This window comes from Rhodamnia argentea, chromosome 2 (genome assembly GCF_020921035.1).
Source record: "Rhodamnia argentea isolate NSW1041297 chromosome 2, ASM2092103v1, whole genome shotgun sequence".
NCBI classification, from domain to species: Eukaryota; Viridiplantae; Streptophyta; class Magnoliopsida; order Myrtales; family Myrtaceae; genus Rhodamnia; species Rhodamnia argentea.
Genome location: NC_063151.1, coordinates 24,727,013 through 24,745,495, shown reverse-complemented (window position 1 = coordinate 24,745,495; position 18,483 = coordinate 24,727,013). Strand labels below are relative to the sequence as shown.

The window sequence follows — 18,483 nt, the reverse complement described above, 5'->3', positions numbered from 1 at the left end:
GACTAAAACATTGTTGTTTTGATTCAAATACGATTTTAATACAAATTTTGTTTAAATTAAATTAGAAAAAAAAACTAAATTAGATAGCCCTCCCCGCCTTATTTCTCTCTCTTTTTTTTTTACTTCTCAATTTAGCTTGTTTTTAATTTATAAATAAAATTTGTAATTAAAGATCAAATTTGAACCAAAACAATGCCTTTTTAGCCACGTCATCACTAAATATGATGAAGAAAATAATAATAATAAAAAGCCTCATCAGCTTTTTCGTTAACCAAATTGGACGGAATAAGTTTTATAACTCAATTACACTTTTTGTGATAAATTTTTAAACTTTCAACGGACTTATTTAAAGATTTTCCGTTCTATCCGATGTGAAACTGCGATTCATGGACAATGCGATTAAATTTTTTCCAATTGTTATCGCATATACATGCACGCAGACATATTAGTAGTACCACAAAAATCAAGACTACCGAGTATTTGGTCTGCTAGCTTTTTTGGGTGGTGAAATCGGGGAAGAAGAAGAAGAAGAAGAAGAGGGCGCTCAGAAATCGGTTGGTTCGGTTAAAAATCACTCCAAGTTCGTTAATCGTTAACTTCGTCGTATGATCTAAATCCCACACGCACCACACACCGCCCTCTGCTTTTCCATGGCCATGGGTTCCTCTCTCGTTCACTCGACGCACTGAGCTTCTGGGACTGGCCATTGCCCTCCCCCTCATGGCTCTCCTGTCCCTCTCTCCCTCTCCCTCTCCCTCTCCCCCTCCCCCGTCGCTCCACCCCCCGCCGCCGCACCCCACCGTCTCTCTCCTCCGCCCTCCTCTTTCGCTCTCCTCTGTCTCCCCCTCCTCTCACTTCTCTCCGGAGCGACGCACCCGGAGAAGAGCCCGATGCGCCAACAGGAGAGAACGAGCTCCTCCTCCTCCTGCTGCTGCGACGTCGTCGTCGCCGCCTTCGAGCTCCGACCCCAAGAGGGGTGTCGCCCTCTACAAGCCCAAGTCGTACGAGGTCCTGGTCGCCGATGCGGCCAATTCTCTCGCTTTCGCTCTCGAAGATGGCAAGACCCGACTGGAGATTGATTTCCCGTAAATTTCTTCTTCCCTTTTTCTGCTTGTCTTCTCGTTATTTGCGAATTGTGATTATGTCGTTGATTTTGAACGGATGGGATTGATGCAAGTCTGTTCATTCAGGATAGGATTGAGTTGCTGGCCATGTTTACGTGCTACTTTAATGTTTCTCTCAGCAGTTTCAAGCCTGTCATATAGTGTTATTTCTTCTGGTTGATTTGGAAAGAAGTGCCCCTTTTGGGTTGATTACAGTTGTTCATTCTAAAATGTGTTAGATTGAATCACTAACGGCACATGATTTGCGTCAAAACATGTCTTTTGGTATCCTTGCGGGAGTTAATCATGCCAGTGATTTCACCTCGTCATCCTCTTGAACCCCACAAAAAGAAAGAAATGAAGTTGGAAATTTGAACTTCCTGTGAAATGGTGAAGTTATGACTGACTATTAACAAGGGTGAGCATCTCTTAGCAAGCTGGCAAAAGCTCGACCTTCCTGCGAATATTGTTCCCTGACTGCATTGCGCTCTTTGATATATGCTTGTCTTCGTAGTTTGTTGTTCCGTGGCGATATTTTGATATCTTTATCAGATTTACAGAATCCCAAGGCAAAAGATTATATGGTCTTACAGCATTTCTGAAGGTTTTGCACATCATGCACTAGAAACAAAATTAGTTTTCACATTGGCCTCTGACTTAGTTCTGCTTTTTCCGTCTCATTTGATGCTTATGCAGGCCCTTGCCAAGCGATATGTCTTCTTTTAAGGTACCTCTTTGCCCCTCTATACTCAAGAAGGCTTTAAATATCACCTTGTAGGTGGCCTTTTACCCTATCAGTCATACTTGACATTTCTCTCTTTGCTTTATATGGATTCTTATTGGATTCTAATTTTCTGAAAATTAAGTGAGATTATCATTAAACTGAAGCCACTAAACTAAATGATGACTAAGCGCAAGTTATGTGAATATCGATATGCAATCAGCGATTCTACTCTTTTGTCTAGTGAAGTCACTGCAGTCGATGAATCATAAACTCCTCATTACTTTCTATACGTAATTGTTTCCGACTTCCTAAATATGTGAAGGGCTCTTCAGATGACTTCATTGAGGCAAACATTCAACTTGCATTGGCTGTCGTAAGGAAACTTCAAGAGAAGAGGGAAACCAGAGCCTGCATTGTAAGTATGAGCTCCCTTATGTAGCAACATTTCCACTTTTGAGTGGTTACAAATTGAACCTTATAGAGTTCACGTAACTTCAGGTTTTCCCGGACAAGCCAGAGAAACGTAGAGCCACCGAGCTTTTTAAGACAGCTCTCGATTTGGTAACAAATAAATGAGTAAATTTCCTTGTTGTGCATTGTCCTTGTTTGCGGCGAATTCTGTGCTTATTTTTATTGTGCCATTGGTTTCATCTTCTTGAGAAGTGAACATGCTCTCTTTTTGGGTAGTAGATAGCATGGATGCTTGGTCAAGTATTGGAGGACATGGATTGTATGTAAAATGATAGCAACAAAATGAAAAATGGACTAAAAAGTAAATAGAAATTGCTAAATCTTGTAAGGTTTAGAGATTTCAAATCATCTAATTTAATTATAATTGGTTGGATTCTGAATCTCTAAGAAGAAGATAAAGTTTGAAGCACAATTTGAGGACCATTGTCCATTCTAAAGGAAGAATTTTCAGTTGTAAGAAAGTTTAGCTCCAAGTGGTCACATGCTTGATCTTATGAGGTTTAGAGCTTCCAAATCACCTTATACGTATAAATGTGAGTATTTTGGTTTAAAAGAGCTCCACAAACTTTGGAGAAAACGTTGAGAGCTGTAGTTGATTATAAGGAAGAACTCTCACTTCTAAGAAAGTTTAGCTTCAATTAGGTCAAGTGTTTGATCTTGTCAGGTTTAGAGCTTCCAAATCATCTAGTTTACTTACTATTCTGCATAGTTTGGTTTCATAAAAACTTCACAAAGCTTGGGTCACAGTTCATTCTTTAAAAAACAAAAAAAAAAAATCCTGACTAAGAAAGTTTTAGCTCCAATTGGATCAAATGCTTGACTTTGTGAGGCTTTAGCTTTTTAATCATTAAATTTACTTACATATGTGTGTATTTTGGTTCTGAAAAAACTTTACGAAGTTTGGAACATAACATGAGGGCCATAGTTCCATCTTAAAGTAGAACTTCTCAATTCTCAGAAAGTGTAGCTCCAATTGGGTCACATGCTTGCTCTTTTGAGGTATTTTGGTTCGAAAACAATTTCATGGAGTTTTGGGTATAAGTTAGGGGCCATCTTTCATTCTAAAGAAAGAGCTTCTAGCTCCAAGAATGGAAAGAAAATAGAAGAAGCAGCTTCATTTAATGATTAGTAACTTAAAATTCAATTAATTAACACGAAGAAGCTAAAAGTTGTCATCGAATAGCTGAATGGTGTATAAGTATAAAACAGACAATTGTTTACCATGGTGATCAGATGGATTTTTTACATAGCTACGGTTGGTGGATACTTCTCGAGCCAGGAGCATTTGATGTTCAATTCAGCAAACTATTCTGCACACTCAGTTTAATCTACTCTGTCAGATTGATGGCATAACAGTTGGTTCCCTGGATGATGTACCTAGTGGCCCTGTCACTACGTTCTTTAAGTCCGTGAGGAATACTCTGGATTTCGACTTTGAGGATGAAAATGAAGGTAGAGCTTACAGCATGTTATGATTGTTTGCTAGCAAAGGACAAACACTAACTCCCGATAATTCATTTCTGCCCTAGCAAAAATGCTCTGAGTCCTGTGTTCCCTTACTTTTTCTGTGCCCACTGCGTACAAGGGTTATATTAGTTTAAGACACTCCAAAAGATTTTTTTGTCTGGCTTGACCTGGATTTTGACCTTAATGATGCTTTCCAACAGTTTTGACAATCTCTGTATCAAATATTGCAGTTAAAAATCTCCTCATGCCTTCAAATGCAGGTCGCTGGAAGTCAGACGTACCCCCAACACTATATATGTTCCTGAATTGCAGCACTCGTGAACTTTCAGTTATCGAAAAATATGTGGTATGAGATCCTTTTGAAGTTATATCATTCGTGGTACTTGCTAGCTTGGGCCTATATCATCCATGCTTTGATGCGTTAATTACCTGCATTTATTATGATCAGATGAATCTTTTTGTCTGTTTGTCCTATTTGAAAATTGTCTTGAAAATTTTCTAAGAATTCATAATTGAAGTCTTAACTGGAGTGTTTAGTATATGTTACTAGGGATCTCTATTGCTTCAGCAAAGATATTTCCAGTTGGTATCATCTTTACCAAGTAGTGTTTCGATGAAAGAGTTACTTCCGTATCATTCTGAGTGCCTACTCTTGATTTGATATGGCAGGGCCAATTTGCCAAGTCAACTCCAGCGCTCTTGTTCAATTTGGAACTTGAAACCCTGCGGTAAATCTTGCTGTTGTAGGTCTACCTGTTTGCACTATGGTACTGGAAATGCCAAACATTCTCTAAGTCCTAAGAAATAAACTTGTGCAGAGCTGACTTAGGCATTCTGGGATTTCCAAGCAAAGATTTGCATTACCGATTTCTTTCTCAGTTCACTGCAGTGTTCTTTATTAGAACTAGAGACTACTCGAAGGTACTCCTCTTATGCTGCTGCATCATATTCTTTTTAAGTTGTCTTATAATATTCAACTGAATGTAGATTTTCGTTTATAACTCAAGACAGTTGCAGTAGCACCTTACATTATCAATTTCAGTGGAGCGCTTTTTCGCCAATATCCTGGTATGCAATAGTTGGCTCTCTTTTACATGGTTTATAGCAGCAATCTTGTGAAGGATTTATCTGAAGCCAAAAAATTCTTCAGACTTAGGTTTGAACCATGAAGGAAGATTATGATGATTTTGAATTAGAATGTGGTTGGATCAAATGAAGGCTATGGTACTAATTTATCTTCCCTGAACTCTAAAAAAAACGATTTTTCTAATGTCAAAGAAGTCAAAGTGCTAACATTTGGAGCTAAAAAGGAGGTTCTTAGAAGAAGTCTACCATCACTTTGTTTCATCTTAGACACTCTTGAGTGTGCTGTGAACCAAAAGAACTCAATATCCTTGCTGGTTCTTACATGTCTTCCCTTATTTTAGATGGAAAGATAAATGTTGATCATGATAGACGAATTTAGTAGCTGTTTCAGCCACTGCGTTGGTGCATACATCTTAGTTAAGTTCAAACTTTTCCAGGGCCATGGCAGGTGATGCTTAAGCAAGCAGATGGTTCATATGCGTGCGTGGCAGAGAGTACCACGCGCTTTACACTAGGCGAAGTATGAGCTCTTCTCATGCAGCCTGAGTTTTATACTGGTTGATGCCTATTCTATGCTTTTAGACTGATAACTTTGTTTTGCTTTAGACCAAGGAAGAACTACTGAGGGTCTTGGGACTGCAAGAAGAGAAAGGAAGCTCACTAGAATTTCTTCGTAGAGGCTACAAGGTTATTATGAACTTTCCGAGCTTTGCTTGATTGATATAATACCAGTTAACCCTGCTCACTGAGAGGAGGCAAAGCGCTTTTTCTGTGTTATAGATAAAGTTGGCAGGAACAGTTCATTTAACGTTTTATTTATGAAATTATGTCTTAGATTTGGGTTTCATTTCAACATGCTCATTTAGGAGAATGCATCCGATGAGGGGTTCCTAACTTAGTACCTACCTCTACTATAGAACTTGCATTTTTGCATGCCCCCTTTTCATGCAGTGCAAAAAATAGATTCGATTCGATACGATTAAAAAGAAAAGATCAAAAGAAAAGAGAAATGATTTTCGAATTCTGTTCTATATGGATTCAAATTTCTTATTTTTTTGATGTTGCAACACGTCTTATTTCTGAAACAAATCTTGCTGTTATTGGACTAATGTGATAGATCTTATATTTATGTCTCCACCTTAGCCTTTTCTCCTCCGTATGTTAGAGACTGCATCTTTTAAACCCAACCATCAGTCAGGGAGTACGTCGAGGAAATAGCGTTGCAGATTTATATGTGAACTGCTGGATGACCATAGAAATTTTTTTTCAAGTTCACCACAGCTTTGTTATCTGGCATTGCAGACTGCTACTTGGTGGGAAGAAGACATAGAGTTGGAAGTTTCGTCGGCATGGCGTAGTTGAGCTCCATCAACAGAAAGTTTGACTAGGATTATAATGATGAAGGTAAATGGTAAATGCACTCGAACTGGACTGGGCGTTGCATGTCATATGATCCTACTTTTTGCAACTCTTCGATTATTTTGTTTGGTATATCCTCACATATTTTACTTGATTCTTTTGACCGTCACTGCACAATCATTTTTTTTATGGTTGAATGACTTTTGGGCAACGTGTCCTTTCACATTGTTCTGAAACGAAAAGTTGTACGTACTGATGCACAAAATGTGAATTTATGTGTCTGATTACCATTTCAGATGAATGGACTGAAAGGTCGCCCTTTAGTAGTCAATTGATGCAAGTGTTGGACTTGCGAGAAATCAACAACCGGCGTGAAACCTAATTTTAATTTTTATCAGGAGATGGCTGACATATTATTTCTGCTGTGTTGATACAATGATCAAAATACTCCCACAGGAAACATTTTCCCATCCCATCTTGAACTTCATCTCTATGTGAACATAAAGGCAGTAAGGTGTTTCACTATCAGACTCTTGCCCTAGCTCCAAATTTTACACTTGGAGATCAATTTACATGGTAAAACCACCCTAATGAGCGAATCGACTTTGCTATTTCCATCTTCTAGGATACTCACAACATTACTCCAAATCAGAACCAGTAAAATCAGGTTCTGGAGGCTTTTGTAATTTTGCTACCCCCTTGGAACTTGACACGGTTCGCAGTTTGTGGCCCCGAAGAGCATTCGCTGCAAAGCGAGATGCAAGTATCGTTGCAGCAAAAGTCGATGAATTACCTCCAAATGAACTCTGACCGACTAAAGCCCTCTCATCTTCGTCATCATCTTCTTCACTGTAGTCCTCCTCCTCCTCTTCCTCTTCGAGCCGCCGAAGCTCAGCGTTTTTCCTTCTCATATAACGCCGCCATGCTGATTGTATAAAGCAGGCAGCCCAAGTCCTCCATTGCTGTGAATAGAAGCGGAACGTGTGTTGAACCTGTCTACTGTGGAGTCGCCTGAACTGACTTGCAACGAACTTCAACTCTTCTGCTTCTAATGCAAATGCCTCCACCTCTGTCAAAGCCCTCACAGTCCGAGTCGACGAAGGCAAATTGGCACCCGCTTTAGGGTCCAATGCCCAGGTCAGAAGTTCCTCTCCACAAAAGTCGCCTTCTTTCAGTAATCCTCTGTTATAAAATCCACTCCTCCCGCCATCGGTGGTTACGCTTTCCAGTCGTCCACGTATAATGAACATCATCTCATCAACTGGGTCCCCCTCCCTCACTATGTAAGTACTTTCAGTGTACAAACTCGGCTTCAGCCGCTCACAGATCGCATCAAGTAAGCGCTCATCCATATTGGCAAATAGTGGAACCTACATAAGGGATTGCTCAAAAACATTTCTCTTAAGAAAACAAAATCAGGAAGATGGGTGATGAATGGTTTGCTTACCCTTCTAACCAAATTCAGACAAAGATGCCTCTTGATGTCCCTCCTCAGGTCCTTCGGTAGACTCTGGACCAAGCTCTCTTCATCTACTCCACGTGTTTCTAACCACTTGTATTGATCGTAACGCCGAACTCGTTCTCGGAGATCCTGTGGAAGCAATCGATGATGCATCCATTGCTCGGAGTCACGCCTCTTTATCCTCATTTCCTCCAGACGGACAGTCAGAGACTGAAGGTAGGTCTGTTGTAATAACAGTAACTCCAACATCAGAGCTATAGTGTACCACCGCCTATTCATTGCCCTTAGTTACCAGCGTAAAAAGGTGTCCTTTTCACTTCTACAGATAGTAGAGCTAATGCTTCTGCTTTCTTACAATCATCATGTAGTGTTCAACCTTAGTTATATCTTCTAACAGTGGTGTACATGGCAGTAACAGTAAGTGCCAGATATAGAAAACAATTTCTAAGTCAATCAAACAACCATGGTTGTTCATGTAATGCATTTGCGAATACTGACAGTAACCACTCATCGTATAAAATCCTGTATACCTGCATATTTCCAATTAGAAGTGCAAAGAGGATGAGGCCAGAAATTGCCAGCGCAATGGAGAAGAGGACTTCACCGGTATATGTGCTTGTTTGGAGCCCCTGCCCGAGTGTACTGTAAAGATAAGATCAGGATGTCAAATTCTAATCTTCAGCTTTAGTACTTAAGGCAACAGTTGAGTGTATAAAATGGTTGTCTCCGTCCTGATCAAAGACCAAATGGTAATTCAAAGGTGTCATGTCACAGTCGCACTGGTCAAATCCTAAAGCTCTAACTGTGCAGAAGCATCCTAAAAACTATGGTGGAAATTTTATCAACTGCAAAAGGCGAACTAGAAGATCATATCAGAGATTGAACAGAAAGCAAACCTCAAGTTCTGCAGGCCCCACCATAGACAATAAAAGAATTTCGAGAAGAAGTTCCTCGATGCAACTATGTCGGAAGACATGGCCTGAGTGTATATTCCAAAGTTGAAGGGTAAATTCTCATCCGCAACGTTGCATTTTCTTCCGAGAACATCTCCCATGATTTCTCTCCACTCCTCGTATCCTTGCATATGCTTATTGCCACAGTACAAGAATTCTTTCATGCATGTGGGTCTTGTTTCTGCACAGGCTTTCTGCCAGCATGTGTCCTTGCGTTCCACAGCTAGTAAGTACCACAAAGCCCCGAATATCTGGAAATGTCCATCACAAATGTACGAGAATGCAGCAAAGATTGGTTAAATTACCTATCCTCTTTTCCAGTAAACAAACAAGCTTTAAGAGGAAAAATCATCAGATTGGTAGAAGTAGAAACTTCATGAGATAAAATCCTCAGTTTATGTTTTTTACAACTAACATATCGATAAGAATGTTATAGGAATGCATCGGAATTATTTTGAATGAAAGAAGATAATCTGCATCAGATTAGATGTGGAGGCTAAAAATTTTGCAGCAGGAACTACATCTTACATGACTAGCTAGCAGGTACCAAAGTAGATAATACGCCGCACCGGCCCAAGCACTTTCAGCGAAAACACCTGCTGTCTTCTTGACTTCTGATGTGAGAGGTATAAAGCGGACGAACCTCGGAATATATTGAACGAAGACAAGATTTAACAGTGCATGCTTGGTATTCAGCACCTCTGAACCTTTTGATCTCTGAAGAAATTTCCACACCACAATCTGAACAGATTGGGAGTGCTATTTTAGGAAAGGAAAAACTGCCTTCTAGTGAATCATATCAGAACTTTAAGAAGCAAAGATATCTACATGGGAAGCGAAAGATATGGATTTACTCATATCTTCACTGTACTGCAATATAAAGACATCATGAATGAAGCGGAAGCAAGAACAGGAGTTAATAGAGGGAGGCAAATGGTTAATTTTTTACATGCCCTTTTCCAAATTATGAATTCAAGTCGCAAAATCTTTCAGAACGACGTTCACAAAGCTTATCATGTCCATGCATTTTATACTAGTAATACAAACCAAGTAAGAAGATACAAAAATCATGAAAGAGCACAAGCAAATTTAGGAAGGAAATTCAACCATAAACACAAAACAGATGCGAAGATTGAATGACGATACGAAGGGAAACTAAAGGTGAGAGAAATTAAAAACTTTATGACAAAGGAAATTAGATATAGACCAGTAACTAGGAATTTGAAGTTTCTCAAACCTGTGGTGCCGGTATAACAGCAAGCAGATCCACTATGAAATAGCGCTTTAAATAGCGCATAGCTATCTGCGCAGGATCAATCACCAGTTCACCTCGTCCAAAAACTCGCGACGATGGTGCAATGTACGCAGTACGGAACTGGAAACCCATCCGAATAAGGTAAAAGACATCAAGAATTGTCCTGACCGTCGTGATTAGAGCTGCTAAACCTTTATCTATGCCGAGGCAATTCGAGGTATTGAACACAGGAAGATAGAAAAACAAAGGGTCGACGGACACCGCAAGAATACATGACATGACAAAGAGTTTGTTCCAGAACTGAAGGGACTTGTCTTGGGGATCGAATATATTCTTCTCGGATACTTTGAGATCTTCCGGGAACACTGCGCGGCTGACCCCGTATCTAATTGATTTACCGAAGGCCCTAAGTCCTTCCGAGCCCTTTTTCACACCTACTCTGAATGATTTCGATGCGCTGTTCCTCGCACGACCAGTACGGAGCAGCCCAGCGAAATTGAAGCCATATCCTTTCATCCCACCGGCATGAGAGGACATTGATACTGTAGAATCCAAATCATCCAACCTACAGGAACCATATTGCTCTGGATCAAATGACAACATGAGAAATGAAAAAAAAAAAACGTTACCTCAGTTCTCACTTCAATGCCTGAGATTTAGCCAAACCGAGTTAGAGCAAACTGAAAAAGTTATCAAATTTCATACCTTACAAACTTCTCTCTTTGGCCTCCGATATACTGCGACTTGTAACCACACTCAAACATCGTATTGAGATTGTTCACATAATAGCATGTCTTAATTACAAACTCAGAGAGAAGCTGAGATCCAACTGCCACCTGTGGAAGAACGCCAAAAAATGCTAAATGCACTCGTGAAGGTGTAGAGCCATTGGCAAATTCCACCTAATAACAAACGATATAAAATGTTCGAGACACTATTACATCCGACCTCGCATGTCGAGGAACCAAATCAAAATGAGTGCCGCGTGTTGATGTTACTTGCTGATGTATGATTGCAGATGAAAAGCTTGAGAATCAAAACTACTAAAAACTGTGCCCTTTGGTTGGTTAATTTCCTTCCAACTGTATGGGGCATTTCAGATTGAATCCCTCAAAAGACTCCTCAAACCAATACTTTTAAAAGATCCTTCGGAATCTCAGAACAAATTCACATATACGCTCGATCCATTCTACACCCCTGGATCACCAGGCCTAGCAACAGTTTTCAAGGAACAAGAACTCAATGCACTTCTGTCACTGCAACTCGTCCCGACAAAAAATAGCGAATTTCATATGCATCTCGGGCAACGAAATACTATGATCGAACGGACACGTCCTCGCGAAATGCTGGTCAAAACCCAGAAATGAGATTCACATTGCCATAGCCCATCAATTGAACTTTTCCCTGAAACTTGAAGGAACATGCAGGATTTGTAATGAAAAAACGAAACAATCGGGGTAACAGGAATTGTTCAACGAGAGATGATTTCAGCAATAGAGAGCGCTTTGGAGGGGGGTTAGAGCACTGACCCTTGATTAGAATTAGAATCCACACGTCGATGATCAGACATGAGGTAATATAATCTGAATTGCTGGATATCAAGTCGTAATCTTTTGTTCTTACTTTGGTTTGAGAGAGATGGAGAAAGAGAGAGAATTTGGAAATGGAGGGAGTTTGCAGTTATGGCAGTTACGAAGACGCGGGAGGATCCTCTGAGACGAGCTCCCATTCCATCACATGTAACTCGGTTCTCTTGCTGCCACGTGGCAACTCTTTTTTTTTTCCACCTATTTTTTGTTTACTTGTATGGAAAATGTGTCTAATCCCAAATTTTACCTTAGTCATTTCCAAACTTCTCAAAAGCATAAATTGTTGACCTTAACTTCCTAAATTTTGGAGAGAAAGTTTCAAGTGCCTTTTGAGAGAAAAATTTCTTTTCTCCTTCTTCATCCGGCTGGCCCCGGGTTGGTGACCGGCTAGAAGATAGAGCCGGTGAGGTCTAACTCTCCTTTGCTAGGCGAAACCGAGCCCCCAATGGCCAGCGAGGTCGGTCCCCAAGGAAGGAGGAGAAGAAAAAAAAAAGAAAAAGAAGAAAAAAATTATATTAAAATTAAAATTACCACATCAGCAATGGCCAATTAAAGTTGGCCGGATGGATTGATTTGGCACGAATGTAAAATTTTTAAAACTCAATTGGCACAACTGCAATATGTTTTTTTTTTTTTCAGCATTCTCTTTATTTGGGTCGCTCTCGCGATTCGAAAAAAAAATATTATTCCGAGCCAATTCAGTAAAATCAAGACCAAATGGAAGAAGCCCATGCAGCATCCTCGAGCATCAAACATTACCACGTGAAAGACCACAAGGAGAGCGCCGCATGTGCCAGAAATCGTGTCCTAAACTTTGATGGAAAGTGACCTAAATGACAAGCTTCCAGAGAACATCCCATGTTCGAAGTGAGTTTTGTCCATGAGGGCTCTTGAAAAAAAAAAAAAAAAGATGTTCACCAGCTCATCCCAAGAAGCCCACCACCAAACTTCAGATGGAGATTCATAATCACATTGTTAATCCATCTTATGTCTCTAGTCAAACCTTTTTTTTGGGTGGGGGGAGGAAAGCTTTCTTTCAAGGGCTTGGGACTTCCCCGCTCGATAAATGCAACCACGTAGTTCCCAAATCAGCAAAAAAAATAAAATAAAATTCTCCTTTTCGGAACATAATTATAGCAATTTCGAAAGCATGATGATTAAATTTGATCTTCTTTTCTTAGTGGGAAAAGCTTTCTCTCTCTCTCTCTTGGACATCACATTCTCGGTCCAAAGGCATGCACGTCCATAATCTATTCCACATTTTAAGGCACACCTCTGACTATAGTGAATTATTTAATCGGGGAAATGCCGTGCTCTGCTAGGGTTTCGTTAAAATAACTTATCAAGAGTCGTCCCCTTTCCCGTTTCAATATTGATGTTTTCTCTTTTTCAAATACGACTCTCAAGAATAATAGTGACCTAATGGGAGGAAAATATTTTCTTCGACGATCTTGCTTTCCCATTGAATTTTTTTTTTTTTAATTCCATTATTATCAAATTCCCATTAGTTCAATTGTTATTGTCCGGCCTTTAGAATCTCAACAGGACACAACCCACCGTACTTTTGAGGATAATGTAATATGATCAAATGATTTGGACAACTTGGTATAAAAATATATCCTTTGGCATGCTCAATGCTTCCTTCTGTAAACAGAAGTTTCAATCCATCACTAATTGTTACAAAAATATTTATTACATATTATTATCTTGGGTCGAGTTTCTTGTGCATAGGCTTGTAGAATCTCAACAGGACAGGCGGGCATGGCACTGCACTGCACTGTCTTCCATTCGCAAGTCAGGTGATGTTTCTGAATGTGAATAGGGATGTGCACAGGATTTGAAAGGGGAGAGTGGATGATGATTACAACCGAAGTGAAAGGGAAGGCGAGGTCAAAAAGCCTACTTCCTTTCATCAAGATTGTCGTCCAATAGCTCAGCTTTTTTCTCTGCTTTTGTTCGTTTGTTAGGTGAGCAAGCATCTCATGCTGCTCCAGCCGTAGCATTATCTGAAGAAAGTGGGGGGAAAGAATGTCACAGTCAAAAGTAGGGGTCATTGGTTTTCAATCCGATTCAAAACGGATCTAGAGGAACGATTTCTAGTTTCAAGGACTGAAGGACTAGACCGATCAGTACGGTCCGGTTCCCTGACTGTCTCATCATTGGACCGATTGTTAAATTTGAAAGTCACACTAAACATTCAAAGCATCTTAGATTTAAGTTTATGTTTATATTGAGGAAATTCTTTTTTTAAAGAAAAATAATAGTCGGTTCGGTCCGAGCAGTCCAATTCTCCCTTGGAATAGGGAACCGGACTAACTATAACCGGATTGAATTTTATGGAATTGGGAACCGGACTGGAACCCCCGAGAACCGGACCGTACAAGAATGAACATAATCAAAAGGGGGGAAAATGGTAAAAAGGATGGTCCTCATCGACAACATTGAGTAAATTTCGTTGTCAATATTTTCCGACTTGAATTTCGTGGGCATTATCCAAAAAAAGAAAAACAATTTGCAGAGAAGGGCACGTTGTGTCGCAAGAAATGCTCAGACATCCAACACACTATACAAGAATGAAGACAGAATACTGAAAAAGAAAGGAGAGAGACAGAGACAGAGAGGACAAATTTGACCATCTTGGTGGACGGGTTCCCACCTCCCCTCTCCCCCACCACCACCACCACCACCACCACCACCACCACCACCACCCATGTTCGTCCTTCTGTTCACTACTCGATTCTTCATTTTTTCCTCTCAAATCTTTCTTGATACCGTTCACTGCAATGATAGTAATGGTGGTGATGATAACAGAGAGAAGATTAAAAAAAAAGCAGGGCGTGTGCACCAGAGACGCTATTATCATACCTTAACAGCAGCATTGCATCCCATAAAGGCCGTGACTTTGTCCTTGGTGGTATCTTCTTTTCATGGAATGAGATGGAAACAGCCTCATGCTTGAGAGAGAGAGAGAGAGAGAGAGAGAGCACTGAGCAAAAGAACAACAATGGCCAAAAAGGGTTTTCTAGTTTGACAGGACATCTTTTCTAGGACATAATACTACCCCACAGTAAAAAACAGGTAACAACGGATTTAGCACTCAAGTCCAACATTCTTGTGTTAAACATCATCACATGACATTATCCATAAAGTGACAAATAGACAGAGAGGTGCCTTGCTCGTAGCTTGTGGTTTATGGTGCACAAAAGTAGAGAGAACTGCAGTCCGGAGATTAAACAGAACTGGACCAAATTAGAGATTTTGCAGATCCAGATAAAGAACAAACAAAGGACCAAACGAGGAAAAGGGACAATAAAGTGACCGAATCAGATTCCCCTTGCATGCAGTGATTCTGAAGGGCGGAAATTCCACCGCATGAACCGTAACATCCGTTCACATTGGAAACTCTTCTATCGGAACGCGATTGACAGAATCAATTACTATACAAATGATTCGTATGCGTTCGATGTATGAGGCAAGGATGTCGATCTACTTCACAGTCCAAATACGTCGACATGGCATGGGACACGTGTACCAATAGTGCGCATTTCCTGTCCATAGAAAAGAAACATCCAGCACCCTTCATTGTATCCCATCTTCACTCCATTTCCTCTGCCTTCCCTGGACATCTTTCCTGCAAAAAACTCTCTTTAGTCAAAAGCACCTAGGGACCCTCCATTCCACCTTTTTTTTTTTTTTCCTTTCTCTAATCTTCATTATCAAAATACATGGAAAAATCCCAAATACAACATAGTGGATCATCTCTCATATGATTATCCAACTGTAAAGCAACCTCCCTTGGATACTGTCAGAGGTCACAAATGTAAGGATGGAATCCTAAAATCTTCTTCCACTACCACCACCCATCTCAACCTTTTCCTTCACCACTTATTTGCAAGAGCAGAAACTTCATAAACCCTGGAAAACCTCAAGTACCAGAAGAATCAAACTCACCATGCCATCAAGATCCTTCCCTCCAAGCCCAGGCCTTGCCAGACCCAGTTCCTTCACCAGCACCAAAGTCCTGTTCTTAGTCCTCACGATATCCTCCTCTGTTGTCATCATCTTGACCATCCTCTACTTGCTCTACCATTTTTATCACTCCATTGTGGACAGGGCAAGAACAATCCCATTCGACTCCAGTGCTCCTCTCAAGATTGAGAGGTTCTCTTACAAGGAGCTGAAATCTGCCACCTTGGACTTTGATGAGGCCAACATGATTGGGAAAGGCGGGTCTGGTACTGTTTTTAAGGGGGTACTGAAGGATGGCAAGTTAGTTGCTGTGAAGAGACTTGATGCCATGTCACTAGAGACAGAGAGGGAGTTCCAGAACGAGTTGCAGATCCTTGGTGGGCTTAGATCACCATTCCTGATCACTCTTTTGGGGTACTGTGTGGAGAAAAATAAGAGGATACTTGTGTACGAATATATGCCGAACCGGAGCTTGCAGGAGCTGCTATTTGCAGAAGGCGACTCGAGTTCGAGCTTGAGTTGGGAGCGGAGGTTTGCCATTGTACTGGATGTTGCAAGAGCCCTGGAATTCTTGCATCTTGGTTGTGACCCACCTGTGATCCATGGAGATGTAAAGCCGAGTAATGTACTGCTTGACTCGGAACTCCGGGCCAAGGTTTCAGATTTTGGCTTGTCGAGAATGAAAATCGAGGGCGAGTATGGGGTGGATATGTTCAGCCAGGACTTAGGCAAGAGTCAGGATTTATGGAAGAGCCAAGAGCTGTCAGGAACTCTAACTGCAGAGACTCCGGCTATTGCTACTCCAGTCGAGCAAGTGGAGTGCGTGCCTGAGGTAGACTTTGCTCTTGCTTTGCAAGCTTCTTCTTCGTCAAAGAATAGTAGGACATGTTATACTGTGAAAGCTCTGAACCTGAACTCTCTTAGTTATAATGCTAGCATTGGGACTGAGTGTGAACTCAAAAGAGGAAATGGAAAGGGCAAGGAAGTCTCAGTTGTCGATGTTGCTTCTGATGAGTGGAACAAGAAGTTCGTTCCTTATGATGATGAGTTCAACAGCTTTCATCATCCTGGGAATGATGTGAATTTGCTTGCTTCTGCAGTTGCTGATGATCTGCCAGGTTCGAAACAGTGGGGTAAGGATTGGTGGTGGAGACAGGACGGAAGTGGTGAATTATGCAGTAAAGACTACGTTATGGAATGGATTGGCAGCCAAATTTGTACATCGATTGATCCAGATTGGTATGATGACAGAAAGAACATTCCCGAAAAGACTGACCTAAATAATTCATCGTTGCCGTTAGATAAAACAGAGGATGCGCACGAAACCTGTGCTCGAGAAGTTGGGAATCAACAACATCCTGATAAGGAACCTGAGAAGAAAGATGTAAATGGAAAGCATCACTGCCAAAAGAGACACAGAAAGATGCAAGACTGGTGGAAAGAGGAGCACACAGCTGATATTAGGAGGAAGCATGGTAAGTTGAAATATCTTGAAATGAAGTGGAAGCAAGGCTTTAAATTGCCGCATTTCGGTCTTGGCCGGCGTTTTTACTTCTGTCAAAGGAAAAAGTTTGGAGGGGAACAAAACCAGCTCGAAGCTGACGCAAATGGGGAGTTCAGTTTCAGAAGGGGTCTGAGGAAGAAGAATGCCCATTCTAATGGCAGCGACATGTGGAGCGGAGATCTTTTCAGCCGTGAGCTGAGCAGCACGACAAGCATGAGAGGAACCTTATGTTATATAGCCCCCGAGTTTGGAGGATGTGGATACTTGGTTGAGAAGGCTGATGTATACAGCCTCGGGGTGTTAATCCTAGTCATTGTATCTGGTAGAAGACCGTTGCATGTTCTTGCCTCGCCCATGAAGTTGGAGAAAGCGAATTTGGTAAGCTGGTGTCGACACTTAGCTCAGACCGGAGAAATTCTAGAGCTTGTGGACGAGAAGTTAAAAGGCAACTATAACAAGGACCAAGCTAGCTTGTGCATTAACTTGGCGTTAATTTGCCTACAGAAAATCCCGGAGTTGCGGCCAGACATAGGAGAAATAGTCAAGATATTGAAAGGGGAGATGGATCTTCCACCGCTGCCATTTGAGTTCTCTCCATCACCGCCGGCGAAATTGATTGGCAGATCAAGGAGGAAACCAAAAACTAATGCAGAGTAAAGGTTTGACCCTGAAGTTAGAGATGGTGAGTTGATAGAGTCACTTCCAATGTACATAAGCATTGAGTTGAAACATGTATCGTGGACACATCAATAGGATTCTAGTTCGTTTTTCTATTTCAGTGGCTGCAAAGTGTGTGGCCTTTTGTATTACCACCATCATTATCGATCTGTTTTGTATGCTGGATGCAAATAATTAAAGTCTCAATCTCAAATTGTTGATAGCAAGATTGTTAAGAACTTCAATTGAACATGATGGTCGAAAGATGCAGTCGGTTCAGTTAAATCTATTTCCAGTACAAAAAGTTTTCCATATGCGGCTCTTGGCATGTTGAAAATGCTGTCCTTTTTTGTTACCGTACTTAAAAGGCAGTGGTAACTGGTAAGAAGCCCTTCTATGAGTAGATTCATCTCTAGATCATCCGTCCTTTTTATTGATCTTCTCTTTTGGCATGGTTAGGAAACAGAAGATCTCAGTTCTCTCTTTGTCAATGGAAATGGTGTAAGCTGGTTATCAGCTGAGCATGCACTTGTAATCCATAGGAATGACGGACATTTAGGAGATGGAGGGTGCTTCTGCTAAGTTCATACACATGACAGTCAAACATTTTAATGTCGCTCAAAAGAGACTCTAAGGGCATGATTATGCTGTGTCTGAAGGGCATCCCGGCGCACGAGACTTCCAGCTAGGTGACGACCGGGGAGGGTGCTCTATCATACACAAACTCTTCTCATTTTTGTTTTGCGAAGAAGATACAATGTCAGTTAAATTTTCTGCCCAAGTTCTTTTTCCTGAAGGAAGAAAGCAATCAAGCTTTGTGCTCAGAATGCAGGTAATACTCCACATGCAGGATGAATGCCAGGGTCACGAGAGTCCGATCTAAA

At 41.0% G+C, this 18,483-nt stretch overlaps 3 protein-coding genes and 1 long non-coding RNA gene across 4 annotated transcripts; 3 read left to right on the top strand and 1 right to left on the bottom strand.

Annotated features, from left to right (window-relative positions):
- Positions 1-612: 612 nt before the first annotated feature.
- Positions 613-6,375, top strand: LOC115752753 (protein LPA3). Its single transcript, XM_030691098.2, has 12 exons — positions 613-1,085; positions 1,800-1,830; positions 2,150-2,242; positions 2,326-2,388; positions 3,639-3,750; positions 4,026-4,111; positions 4,435-4,493; positions 4,584-4,686; positions 4,773-4,833; positions 5,289-5,371; positions 5,458-5,538; positions 6,154-6,375. Exons 1-12 carry the CDS (start codon positions 721-723, stop codon positions 6,211-6,213), a joined length of 1,197 nt encoding a protein of 398 aa, XP_030546958.1. The 5' UTR covers positions 613-720; the 3' UTR covers positions 6,214-6,375.
- A 49-nt stretch (positions 6,376-6,424) lies between these two features.
- On the bottom strand, positions 6,425-10,708 carry LOC115752748 (putative cyclic nucleotide-gated ion channel 7). Its single transcript, XM_030691086.2, has 7 exons — positions 10,586-10,708; positions 9,863-10,445; positions 9,154-9,366; positions 8,569-8,876; positions 8,203-8,314; positions 7,658-7,894; positions 6,425-7,580 (listed from the first exon to the last, which is right to left on the bottom strand). The coding sequence occupies exons 1-7, from the start codon at positions 10,642-10,644 to the stop codon at positions 6,849-6,851; spliced, it is 2,244 nt and encodes a 747-aa protein (XP_030546946.1). The 5' UTR covers positions 10,645-10,708; the 3' UTR covers positions 6,425-6,848.
- LOC125313898 lies at positions 7,804-8,567 on the top strand. The gene is made up of 2 exons (XR_007197597.1): positions 7,804-7,976; positions 8,085-8,567. It is a non-coding gene; the product is annotated as an uncharacterized LOC125313898 (long non-coding RNA).
- Positions 10,709-15,189: 4,481 nt separating the features above from the next.
- LOC115752749 (putative receptor-like protein kinase At1g80870) lies at positions 15,190-17,822 on the top strand. Its single transcript, XM_030691091.2, has one exon. It carries the CDS (start codon positions 15,422-15,424, stop codon positions 17,597-17,599), a length of 2,178 nt encoding a protein of 725 aa, XP_030546951.1. The 5' UTR covers positions 15,190-15,421; the 3' UTR covers positions 17,600-17,822.
- The last annotated feature ends 661 nt before the right edge of the window (positions 17,823-18,483 follow it).